The following is a 13,128-nucleotide window of genomic DNA, read 5'->3' as shown; positions in this document are numbered from 1 at the left end:
AAAGGAGATCCCTCCATTCGCCTTTGCATGAGGTTGTTAGTAAAGATGGTGGCTTCGTTCGAAGCGGTTCCCTATGCCCAGTGCCATTCAAGACTGTTGCAAAACAGTATCCTGTCTGCTTGGAACAAAACGATTCAAGCTTTAGACTTGCCAATGCGGCTGTCTCCAAGGGTGTCCCAAAGCCTCAGTTGGTGGTTACTAACCCAGAATCTGCTGAAAGCAAAATCCTTCAGTCCAGTTATCTGGAAAGTGGTAACGACAGATGCCAGCCTTTCAGGCTGGGGAGCAGTACTAGAGAAGACAACTGTCCAGGGACAGTGGTCAAGAACCGAAAAAGCCTTGCCCATCAACGTCCTAGAGATTCAGGCAGTGCGTCTGGCTCTGAAGGCTTTGACTTTCAGGTTAAGGGATTGTCCTGTCAGGTTTCACTCTGACAATGCCACAGCTGCGGCCTATATCAATCACCAAGGGGGCACCAAGTCTTGCAGCGCAGACAGAGGTGAACCATATTCTAACTTGGGCAGAAAGGAATGTTCTGTGCCTATCAGCAGTCTTCATTCTGGGAGTAGAGAATTGGCAGGCGTACTACCTGAGTCGCCAGCAGTTATTCCCAGGGGAATGGTCTCTTCACCCTCTGACATTTTTCGGGCTGTTTGCCAAAGATGGGGGACTCCGGACGTAGATCTTCTAGCGTCGAGATTCAACATGAAGTTAGTCAACTTTGTGTCCAGGACAAGGGATCCACTCGCATGCGGAACAGATGCGTTGGTGACCCCGTGGGATCAGTTCTCACTGATCTATGCATCCCCCCTATTCAGTTGCTGCCACGACTTCTTTGAAGGATCAAGCTGGAAAGAGAGCCTGTAATTCTGGTAGCACCAGCATGGCCCAGAAGGTCATGGTATGCAGAAATCGTAAAGATGACAGTGGAGGATCCATGGTCCCTTCCACTATGGCCAGACCTGCTCTCACAGGGGCCAATATTCCATCCTACTTTACAAACGCTACATTTAACAGCTTGGCTATTGAAACACACATTCTAAAGAAACGTGGGCTTTCCGGGTCAGTTATCTCCACCTTGATTAATGCAAGGAAGCCAGCTTCCTGAACTATATATTACAGAGTCTGGAGGGCTTATGTTTCCTGGTGTGAATCCAAGGGTTGGCACCCTCGGAGATATATCATAGGCAGAATTCTTGCCTTTCTACAATTAGGGGTAGAGATGAAGTTGGCCTTAAGTACTATTAAGGGCCAAGTCTCAGCTTTATCAATCTTATTTCAAAGACCGCTTGCTACACATTCTTTAGTCCGAGGTTTTATACAAGGGGTGATGTGGATTAATCCACCAGTTAAATCACCTTTGAGCCCTTGGGACTTAAACTTAGTTTTGTCAGTGTCATTTGAACCGATACAGCATATTCCCTTAGTCCTTCTGACAAGGAAGCTTTTGTTCTTGATTGCTATATCCTCAGCAAGGTGGGTTTCGGAATTGGCTGCTCTTTCTTGTAAAGAGCCATACTTGATTATTCATGAGGACAGAGTGGTGTTGTGCCCTTGTCCCGATTTTTTGCCAAAAGTGGTCTCAGGTTTTTACCTGAACCAAGATATTGTTATCGTATTTTCAAAAACCATGTTCCAGCGAAGAGAAGTCGCTACATTGTCTTGATGTGGTAAGAGCAGTCAAAGTCTATTTAAAGATGACTGCTCAGATTCCAAAGACTGATGTCTTATTTGTACTGCCAGAGGGTCCTAAGAAAGGACAGGCAGCATTGAAATCCACTGTTGCTAAGTGGATTCGGCAAGTTATAATTCAGACTTATGATTTAAGGGGTAATGTTCCCCCTTTTCAAGTCAAAGCGCACTCTACCATGTCGATTAGTGCTTCTTGGGCAGTGCGTCACCAGGCCTCCATGGCTCAAATCTGTAAGGCCGCAACTTCAGTACATACATTCACCAAATTTTATCAGGTGGATGTTAGGAGGCATGAGGATATCGCCTTCGGGCGCAGTGTGCTGCAGGCAGGAGTATAAGTCCTCAAGTCTGGGGGTGGCCTATGGGTTGTCTCTCCCTCCCCTCAAATAGCATTGCTATGGGACGTCCCACATAGTAATTACTATGGTGTTCTGTGTGCCATGATGTACGATAAAGAAAATAGGATTTTTATAACAGCTTACCTGTAAAATCCTTTTCTTGGAGTACATCATGGGACACAGAGGTGTTCCGCCCCTCTTTTCTGGGGTTTAACTATATTGCTTTGCTAAGAAAAACTAAGGTACTCCTAGTAGGAGGAGGGGTTATATAGGGAGTAAACTTCCTGTATTGGGTATGCCAGTGTCCATCACCTGAAGGTGCCTATATACCCAACATAGTAATTACTGTGGTGCTCTGTGTCCCATGATGTACTCCAAGAAAAGGATTTTACAGGTAAGCTGTTATAAAAATCCAATTTTTTTTTTCAACCTAACAATGTAAATACACTTTCCGCTGCCGGTGTTGTTTCCTAATCTTTCATCATCCACACTTTCATTCACTCGGCATCTGCCCAACCTTCCCCTGTTGTGTGCACCTCTGGTATTCCTCCTCCGGTCCCAAATTCTTTCCTGAAAGCCTTCTATGCATTTCCCTCACTACCTCTGCATCTATGACCTCTCCAATTGGCTTCTGTATTCCTCATGCTTCTTCTATCCTCCTTCATATCCCCTTGTGTTCCCCCTACTGTCCAGGTTGCAGAACTCATACACATTTATCATCCCTACCAGCCACCGTCACCTAAATTCGTTCCACCCCCATCTCAATTTCCCAACACGCTGACTGCAACCCTGCTTTTCCTTTCCCCTCATTCTGTTTCTTTTTGCTGCACTGATGCCAATCCTGGGGGTTTATTATTGCAGTCTCTGACACCAGTGTTGGGGGTTGTTATTGCAATCACTGACACCAATTTTGAGGTGTTTTATTGCAGCAACTAATGTTGGGGAACAGCGTTGGATTTTTTTGTTTATTATTAATATATTCTAGTTACAATTCACTTGCCAAATATTCCTTTTCCTGAATGAAAGTGTGAAGTAGACATATTGTTCTATACTGTATGTCTGACTCTTTTCAATTTCTTATAAATATGTTTTTGGCACACTAGGCTTAAAATGTTGCCTACCCCGATGTAACTATTAGTCTTATATGGTATTGATTTTTCCAAAGGGAAGATCATCTTTCTGGAAACTTGACAAACAACATGGAAGACTGTGAAAATGATATTGGAGCATTTGGAGAGAGAGAGCAAAATGGACTGATGTTTCGAATAGCTTCAAAACGTATGTATTTTTATTATAAATGATAGGATTACTGTACCTCAGAAGTGAAATTACCGGGTGAGTGGGCAGTATTAATGCACTTGTACTGGGTGGGGGAGTTATTGCACTTCTTATCTATTATAAACCACCGTATATACTCGACTATAAGCCGACTCGAATATAAGCTGAGGCACCTAATTTTACCACAAAAAACTGGGAAAACTTATTGACTCGAGTATAAGCCTAGGGTGAGAAATGCGCAGCTACTGTAAGTGGAAAAGAGGGTCAACAATGCCCTTTTGCAGCCTCACTGTGCCCAATTGCATGTCTCACTGTGCCCATTTGCAGCCATAGGTCCCCGAACTTCAAACTCGGTAGTTAAGGGTTCCTAGATGCCCCCTTAGCTGCAGCCAAAATTTGGGGTCTTTGGACCCGAAGGGTCCCAAAATGACATTGTTGCAGATGGACACAGTTGACCGAATTTGGGGCCCCCTATCTCAGGGCTACTTGGTGCTCGGAATCCCAGATTTGGTGTGCAAACCCAGTGGAACTAGCACTACAACATATCCAAAGCCTGGGTTCCTAGCACCAAGTGGCCCTGAGATACGGGGCCCCAAAATCGGTTCAGAAAATGTCAAGCACTTTTCTGCAGCAGAACAAAATAATCAAAACACTGCGCTTACTCAATTAAATAGCAGCTCACACGACAAACAAGGAGATTTGTAAAAGGTACAGGTGCATATATAGTGTAGCGCTAACTTAAATTACAAAGATTTTTAAATTGAAAAAAATGCATACACAAAAAAACTCTGTTTTTTGTCTCCTGAGACAAAAAACAGTCAGACTATCAAATCCACAGAAGTACACAGCATAACAAGGGAGCAAGGGCAGCACATCCAGAGACAGAAAGGAGTCAGAATCTGAGGTCATCACACGGAGACCAAGTTACGTGTAGAAGAGCTCTGCCCAGAGTCCTAGATGCAATTTGGATTCCATATCGTTTGGTTGGGAGACCCCACTTCATTGCCTATTGGCAATACAAGCTTTACTGACTCATGAGACATATGTTTGTATGAGTCCAACTGTTCTGGTAAGCCTGCATTGCTTCTACGCGGGGGACCCATTATACCTGTGTCACTTCTTTACCAGCTATCCACGTGGTGAACAACACTATCATGTCTATGGGACTTTTACCCTTTTTCAAAATCTTGTTTTTATAGATGCCTATTAGAGTATCTCACATCAATATTTGTGATATATGCAGTCATTTGCGTTTTTTGTGTATGCATTTTTTTCCATTTAAAAATCTTTGTAATTTAAGTTAGCGCTACACTATATATGCACCTTTTCTGCAGCAGAGAATGACATTTTCCGAACCAACTTTGGGGCCCCGTATCTCGGTGCCACTTGGTGCTAGGAGCCCCAGCTTTGGATATGTTGTATTGCTAGTTCCACTGGGTGTGCACACCAAATTTGGAGTTCCTAGCACTAAGTGGCCCCTTGATATGGGGCCCTAAAGTCGGTTTGGAAAATGTAATTCTTTGCTGCAGAAAAGTGCTTGACTCAAGTATAAGCCGAGGGGGCCACTTTCAGCACAAAAAAATCTGCTAAAAGACTCGGCTTATACTCGAGTATATACGGTAATTGTCCCATAAGCTGGTTATATACTGCTCTATAAATTGACAAATTCTGCCAAACTGGACAAAGCTTGAACTGTTGGTTGCCCTGCCGGCATCACCTGGCTCCAAAAAAATTTGAAAAATTGAAGGAGCCAGGTGGAAAATTGTCAGCTGAGTCCCATCGGATGCAGTCACTGTTCTGGTACATAAGCAGCCGTGGGTGTTGCAGCTGCTTGAATGAAATAGCCAGCGGTATTCCTCCATCCACACTGTGGATAGAGAAACCTGTACATGTAAGGCTGGCCTTAGACTTTGAATGTAAATTGGGAAAATAAATTCTAGATGGACTTTTTAGGCACCACAATATACACAATAATCTAAAAATATAGTAGTTTATTATAACAAAAATATAACATTGACAAACAAGGTGCAATTTAAAATTCCTAGTATTATATGCTAGAGAAGCTACGACATATGCACCTTAGGCCACACTGTAATTCAACATAGAACTTGTGTAGATATGATCATCAATATCAAAGATGGGTCTGGTGTTGATGTCAAGGGTAGGGGAGCTTAACACTCAATGCTCTACATGTTTTGCGCTTCTTCAGGAGATTTAGGTGAGTACTATACAAAGTATAGTCCTGCAGTAGTAAAAAGGCATAGACCAGGGGATATAGCATTCAAGCAGTAGTCAGCTAAGAAATGGATGGCGGCAGGGGGAATGGGTTTAAGGGGAAAAAGAAAGTATATGTTAGAGAGTATATCGATATTATATGGGGTCCATCAGAAACCCCAGGTACTTATGAAGTAACCTCCACCCCAATAGATCACACTAAACCTGCTGCCCACTCCAGCACACAATGGGAGCCAATCCTCAGTGTATTATGTAAATTCCCATTGTCCACTGTCCCGGGCAGCGGGGGTCAATTTTATATTTTTGTGATTTAATAAACTACTATTATTTTTAGATGATTGTGTATATTGTGGTGCCTAAAAGTCCATCTAGAGTTTATTTTCACAATTTACCTTCAATTTAGGTTGTGGCACCTGTTTCTCATTGCATCCACAGTACCACCCTGTGGGGATGCCCCTCTTTCAAATTCAACTTTAGACATTGAATGGTTATGTGCACCCCAAGGTACCAACCTAATGCTACCTGTGTAGGATCAATATAAAATCAATAAATTTGTAGACTCCCACAGATATTTTGATATTTTAAGGAAACAGTTTTTTTTGTTGTTTAAAACAGGTACTTGTCTGTATTAACTGTTTATCGCTCAACTCGGGTAATTTGTGAAAACGTTCCCTCTAGAGCAGGGGTATGCAATTAGCGGACCTCCAGCTGTTGCAAAACTACAAGTCCCATCATGCCTCTGGCTCTGGGTTTCATGCTTGTGACTATCAGAGTCTTGCTATGCCTCATGGGACTTGTAGTTCTGCAACAGCTGTAGGTCCGCTACTTGCATATCCCTGCTCTAGAGGTTTAAAACAATGGAGCTTTAATACTACTCAATTCAGTGCCCAGCATTCAGTGTATTTATGCAGAGAAGATGGAAAAAGACATCAGAAGAAAGAAAAACACAGAATACTGCTGGGGGGGGGGCTCAAGTGGGAATGGGGGAGCACAAAGTTCAGATTTGTAATTGCTTGTTGAAGTGTATCATTAATACTTGTTACACTGGTTAACTCTACAGTGTATATGTATGTGTGCAGTTTATCTTTTATGATATAATTATAAAAATGGCGCCCCCTAAATTGAAATGCTTAATAGTGCTATTAGTAAGCTTCTGCCATCTTTTTAGTGCAATCCCCAAAGGTTTTATAAACCATGTCTTGAGGCGCTAGCTTAATCCTGTGATAGCTAGTGTATGTACTAGTACAATTGACAATGCAATTGTATAAACATCAAAGCAAATTTGTGCAACATAAAAATTAATTAACCAAACTTATAACAAGTAAACTTTTAGTGTATTTCTGAAAAAGATTCTATTTCGCCAATTTTTCCTTCACCATGTGCAAATCTAGTGAAAAATGCTCTTCACACTCAATAGTGCTCCACCACCTATTGTATGTGGGGGCCACTAACTAGAGATCTATCTATAGGATTGTAATTGTCTAAGCTGGAGAGGGTCCTGGCGGCCCAAAGATATCTGGTGAGTGGCCTCCTTATAATAGGTGGTGGAGCACATAGCAAGATGGAGCACTATTGAGTGTGAAGAGCATGTTTCACTAGATTTGCACATGGTAAAGGAAAAGTTGGCGAAACTGAAGATTTTTTGCAGAAATACACTAAAAGTGGACTTTACTTGTTATAAGTTTGGTTAATTCATTTTTATGTGGCACAATTTTTTTGTGATGTTTATCCCTTTCACGCCTTTCTGACATTTGTTGCTTACAAGTAAAAATCCATATTTTTTGCAAATTGACTGCAGGCATCACCCCGGTATAACCCCTTCAAGCCATGAATGCAAATTTGCATACGGTCGGCGTTAAGGGGTTATACAATTTATTTTCTGTTCAATAAACCAATATTGAAAAAAAATATTTGAGATAAGGTTCCCAAAATAGATGTTTTGTAGAGACATATATACATTATTATTAGCCTGGTACCTTGAGCAAGGAGAAAGGGCAGTTGTGTACACTTGTCAACCAGTCATTAAATTTGTATGGTTCTAGTTATATCTTTTTCTTCCAGTTATGTTAAAAAAAGAACTTGAATTACCTCTTCTACCACCCAATGTAGTTTCATGGCTATTTTGCTCTTCCTTGCTCCAGTTTCTAGAGGGTCTTACTTTGTATTTGGCACTCCTATCATAGTTTACCCTTATAGTCTTTGTACTCCCTCTCGTGTTGAAAATGACATTGCACATAGTAAACTTTTTTCCATCTTCTTCTTCCATGAATTTATTTCTTTATTGTACATCACGGGACACAGAGCACCATAGTAATTACTATGTGGGTTATAGGCCACCTTCAGGTGATGGACACTGGCACACCCTAAACGGGAAGTTGCCTCCCTATATAACCTCTCCCACACAGGGAACACCTCAGTTTTTTCGCCAGTGTCTAAGGTGTTGGTCACGAGTGAAGATGTGTTATAAAGAGCTCTGCTGGAGGGATCCTTACTGGATTTAAACAGCCTCTACAGACCGGATCCATTAAAAGTGCCACTGAGGCCAAAGTGGATGGTACCCAGGCCTCGTATTAGAAGAATAAGGTTTTGCCTGTAATGACTCTGTTTGGAGGGCTGGACCCCGGGACACAGTGCTTTGGTCATGCTCACATTACCATAAAGTTTTCCTGGTGGAGTGCTATACAGGTCCAAGGGAGTGGAACCCCGATAAAAAGGGACCTTAAAGGTTTACTAAACGCAGCCCGCCATGATGGGTGAAGGTTGGATCTGTCTGCAGAATCCTATATCAGCAGAATCCTGCGGTGGGGATCAAGTAAGTGAAGAACCTCCTAGGAACTAAGTCCACCTATGGATTTCTTCTGTGAGTAAATGTTGTCATGTCTAATTTCTCCACTAGAGGGGTAAAATGCACATACCTTTTTCATGCTCCTCAGATCTCACCCTGTGTCAGCAGCAGACAGCATGCTTAGTCTCAGCCACCAGGAGGATACTACAGGGGGGGATTCTTGGATATTCCATGAAAAGTTAGCACCTTACTGCAGCTTTTCCCCCCTTGGGGAGCAAGGGTGTTGAAGGCTACAACAGATAGCTTGTGTCCCCCTTCCCTCGGGGGTGCAGCGGCTCCCCGTGTTTCTTCCTTTATGTTGCCCCTTTTATTCTCTCCCCTCACGCCAGACCTGCCAAATGGCAGATCCAAATGGCGCCTGCACGTGCGGGAATTGTAAATTTTAAAAGTAAGGAAGGGCGTGTTGGGGGACGGAATGGGACGTGGCTTAGCACTGTGCCTTGTGCAGGACGGTGTACAGTGTGCGGTGTCCATGTGTATCGGATGGCTGCTGAGTCCATAAGACAGCCTTGGAGCATACAGTGCAGCTGGCTGAACGGACACAGGAGCAGTAAGGTCATGTAAAGCTGGTGCATACAGGCATGCATCACCAAAGCCTCCATGACTCAGACTTGCAAGGTCGCAACTTGATCTTCGGTCCATACATTCACTAGTTTCTATCAGGTGGATGTAAAAAAGGCCTGAGGATGCCGCTTTTGGGTACAGTGTGCTGCAGGCAGCAGTATAGGTCCTCAAGTCTGATGACGCCCTGATTGTTTGTGTCTCCCTCCCCTCAGATAGCATTGCTTTGGGACATCCCACATAGTAATTACTATGGTGCTCTGTGTCCCGTGATGTACAATAAAGAAAATAGGATTTTTATAACAGCTTACCTGTAAAATTCTTTTCTTGAAGTACATCACTGGGCACAGAGGTCCCTCCCCTCTTTTGGGACGTATGTATATTGCTTTGCTACAAAAACTGAGGTGCTCCCTGTGTGGGAGGGCTATATAGAGAGGCAACTTCCTGTTTGGGGTGTGCCAGTGTCCATCGCCTGAAGGTGGCCTGTAACCCACATAGTAATTACTGTGGTGCTCTGTGTCCCGTGATGTACTTCAATAAAAGGATTTTACAGGTAAGCTGTTATAAAAATCCTATTTTTAAGCTATTTCTTCAGAATGTAAATACAGGAAAAGAAAGCAGGCACTTGCCGGGAGCTGAAAATTCACAACACTGCTTAAGAGCCCTTTCACACTGAGCCACGGGCAGCGTTAACGGTAAAGCGCCACTAGTTTTAGTGGCGCTTTGACGTAGTTTTAGCAGTGCTGCTCAGCCGCTAGCGGGGTGCTTTTAACCCCCGCTAGCGGCCGAAGAAAGGGTTAAATTCGCCATGTAGCGCCGCTGCCGAAGCGCCTGCAAAACGCTTCGGCAGCGGCGCTACATGGCGAATTCATTTCAATGGGCAAGGGCGGTGGAGGAGTGGTGTATACACCGCTTCTCCACCGCCCCAAAGATGCAGCTTGCACTTTTTTTTAACGTCCTGTCAGCACACTGCCCTAGTGTGAAAGCACTCAGGCTTTCACATTGGGGTGGCAGTGGAGGCATTTTTTAAGGCGCTTTACAGGTGCCTCATTGTGAAAGGGGTCTTAGTGAAACAATAGATGTGACAGCAGTGGGGAGGCAGCATGAATGGATTACATTAAGCTACTGTCCAGTCTATGTAAGGATCCCTAAAAATAATTTTAAAGTAATCCCCACTGAAGGAGGAAAAATAATAAAGCATGTGTGGCAGAGAGAGACCTTAACCGCTTCAGATCTGTGCTATAGCCGAATGACGGTTACAGCGTGGACCTACTTTGCCGGGAGGACGTCTATTGACACTCGAGCAGCCTGTGCACCCCTTGCAGAGCGTATGCGGCACGCTCTGTGATCAGCGAGTCTGAGATTCGCTGGATCACAGATTGGAATAAGGGGGTTGATCCCGACCCCTTACCATGTGATCAGCTTTTAGCTGATCGTGTAATGTAATCAGCTATGGTTTCTCCTCACGCTGATAGCGTGAGGAGAAAAAAAAAAAGCAGATCACCGGCAGCTGTCAGAGGGACATCAGTCCCAACAAAATCCGTTGTCGGAAATTCCGATCGTGTGTACACAAATCCGACGGACAAAGTGCCACGCATGCTCAGAATAAATAAAGAGATGAAAGCTATTGGCCACTGCCCCGTTTATAGTCCCGACGTACATGTTTTACGTCACCGCGTTTAGAACGATCGGATTTTCCGACAACTTTGTGTGACCGTGTGTATGCAAGACAAGTTTGAGCCAACATCTGTCGGCAAAAATTGTAGGATTTTGTTGTCGGAATGTCCGAACAAAGTCCGACCGTGTGTACAGGGCATTATAGTTTAAATGTTAGAGTTATTTATATACTTCTTGTCTTTGAGGATGGTACAATATACTATATATCCTAAAGTATATATGGCTGCTTTCCTTAGGGTACAGAACAGTGGATGCCCTGTTACTGCGAATGTTTGAAGCCGAAATACCTCCAGAAGATGAAGGTCCCCCATTGGAGGATATTTTAAATCTGTCTCCTAGCGATTACTACATTGAAAATCCAACATTTAATTCTGCATCCTAGTGTTACCATATCATCTCTGAAATTTGACTTGAATCAAGTGGACTAATAAGGTTTATGTGGGTAAATATAGACACCACAATGCTTATCTGATAGAAATATTTTATTTTTACAGAGAAACATTTTTATTATAAATATAGTAAGAAAATCATGTAAGGAAAACGCCAAAGTAAAGCTACCTGTTTCCAATTTTATAAAAATATAAATGGTCTTATTGTACAAAGCATAGAATTATTGTACAACAGTCAAGGGCTTTCCTTATGAATACATATCCACACTGAACTTCTGCCTGCCTTGTGCAGGCACTAAAGCTAGCTATAGAGAAATAAATCTGTAGAAATCAAATAACTATCCCATACCTGTATTCTTTTTAGCACTGGTTCTGCTCACAAAATGCACCGTGGACAGTGTATGTACATGTACTTTGCAATGTATGGAATTATTGCTGTTCAATATTATTGATACCCCCAGCACAAGGATTTGGTAATTTTGTTGCTACACTTTTTGTAAACACTTTTCCACTGGCACTGTCTGGAAAGCACCGCTTCACTAAAAATAAGAGATGACACTTTTTTATTATGATTATTGAATAGATGTGTTTATATGTTGTCTAATGTATGTGACCTTGACTGTTATCACAAAAATTCACTTGTCTCCACTGAAAACAATCTGCAAAAAAAAATGTGTATTCTTAATATACAATATTTGATATACTGTACTATATATGATACAATATTGACCAAACAATGTTTTTGACTAGACCAGTGTTGGTTTAGATCCTATTACTTCCATGAATAAATTAGCTAGTTTTTAGGATCTTCAAGGATACAGTCTGGAGGAAAGGAAGGTGGAGGTGTTATCCACAGCATCCAGCCACACTCTACTTTTTTTTGCATTCTTTATGAAATCTTTTACCATCTTAAACAGCAGATCTTATAGTCCGTAGGAAAGAAAACCAAATGGGAAGCAATACAGCATCAATCCACCCTATGGCAAGTGCGAAAAATCTAACAAAATCAACAAACCGAGATCTGGACCATGTGATTTATAGGTTATCTAGGTGAAATTTAAATGACAAAGTTATTAGCCATCCAGCAGATAAGATATTTCAGATGGCTGCCTACATTAAATATACACAGCTCACACTCTTTCCTTTTTAATGAATGAATCTAATCCATTCCTGTTCTAAATATAACCCACCCAGATAGCGAATGTCCATAAAAATCTAAATCCCCTTTCCTACAAAAAAAATACCGGTAATTGTAAAAGTCTCCTGTTTGTACACATCATCAAGTTAACCTTAATGTTTTTTTTTTTTTTTTTATCCCATTTTATCGACAGATTCCGTAAAGCTATGAAATTGTTACTAATGACAATCTGATATGTAAAAGATGCAGCTGTCTGTATGAGGTTTATGATGATACTCAGCTACTTTAAAACAAAGCAATAGTAATAAAAGATGAATCATTTGCAGAATATATAAATGTATTGTAAACAAGAAAGTGCAGCGCAAAAATTAATTCTAAAAGAATAAAAGTCAAAAGGGAAACTGGTGAAGTACAAGTCCCAAAAGAGATGAGCCAGTATGATTCCACAAGTGAAGATCAGCAGACACAAATCAGTGGTGACAGACCCTCCACCTTCAAATTTATCGCTATGCTCACCTCAGTGTGGACCCCTGAACTAACAGGCAATCACACCAGCAGGTCCCACACAATTAGGTAGGCAGCAACAATATGCAGTGAATCTTCTCCTCCAAAGCGATACCGCCAATGAGAGCAACAGAACCATATACAAATAAAGAAGGGGAGATCTAAGTGCTCACTGTATGAATCCTGAAAACTTCTTTTTTTGAAAACAAGGTATCCTACTCACATGTTAACAGATATCATCGAGCATGTAGCACAAAAATGGTGCTGTGTAAAACTAGGATGGCAGTGGGTGATGTCATCCATGCGTGGCTCCTCCTTTTAATAAAGTTCAGGATTCATACAGTGAGCACTTAGTTCTCCTCTTCTTTATTTGTATATGGTTCTGGTGCTCTCATTGGCGGTATTGCTTTAGAGGAGAAGATTCACTGGACATTGTTGCTGCCTGATCAATTGTGTGGGACCTGCTGGTGT

The 13,128-nt window shown here is 42.2% G+C and overlaps 1 protein-coding gene across 1 annotated transcript in view; it reads left to right on the top strand.

Moving 5' to 3' along the window:
• LOC141140656 (two pore channel protein 1-like) overlaps nt 1–12,557 on the top strand; it is a 94,105-nt gene extending 81,548 nt beyond the window's left edge. Inside the window, exons 18-19 of the mRNA XM_073628053.1 lie at nt 3,196–3,308; nt 10,863–12,557. Of these exons, the coding sequence (XP_073484154.1) occupies nt 3,196–3,308; nt 10,863–11,008 (259 nt within the window). The 3' untranslated portion in view covers nt 11,009–12,557. The remainder of the gene's footprint in view (nt 1–3,195; nt 3,309–10,862) is intronic.
• The last annotated feature ends 571 nt before the right edge of the window (nt 12,558–13,128 follow it).

This window comes from Aquarana catesbeiana, linkage group LG04 (assembly GCF_042186555.1).
Source record: "Aquarana catesbeiana isolate 2022-GZ linkage group LG04, ASM4218655v1, whole genome shotgun sequence".
NCBI lineage: Eukaryota > Metazoa > Chordata > Amphibia > Anura > Ranidae > Aquarana > Aquarana catesbeiana.
The sequence above is the reverse complement of the archived record's forward strand: the minus strand, read 5'-3'. Positions and strand labels throughout refer to the sequence as shown.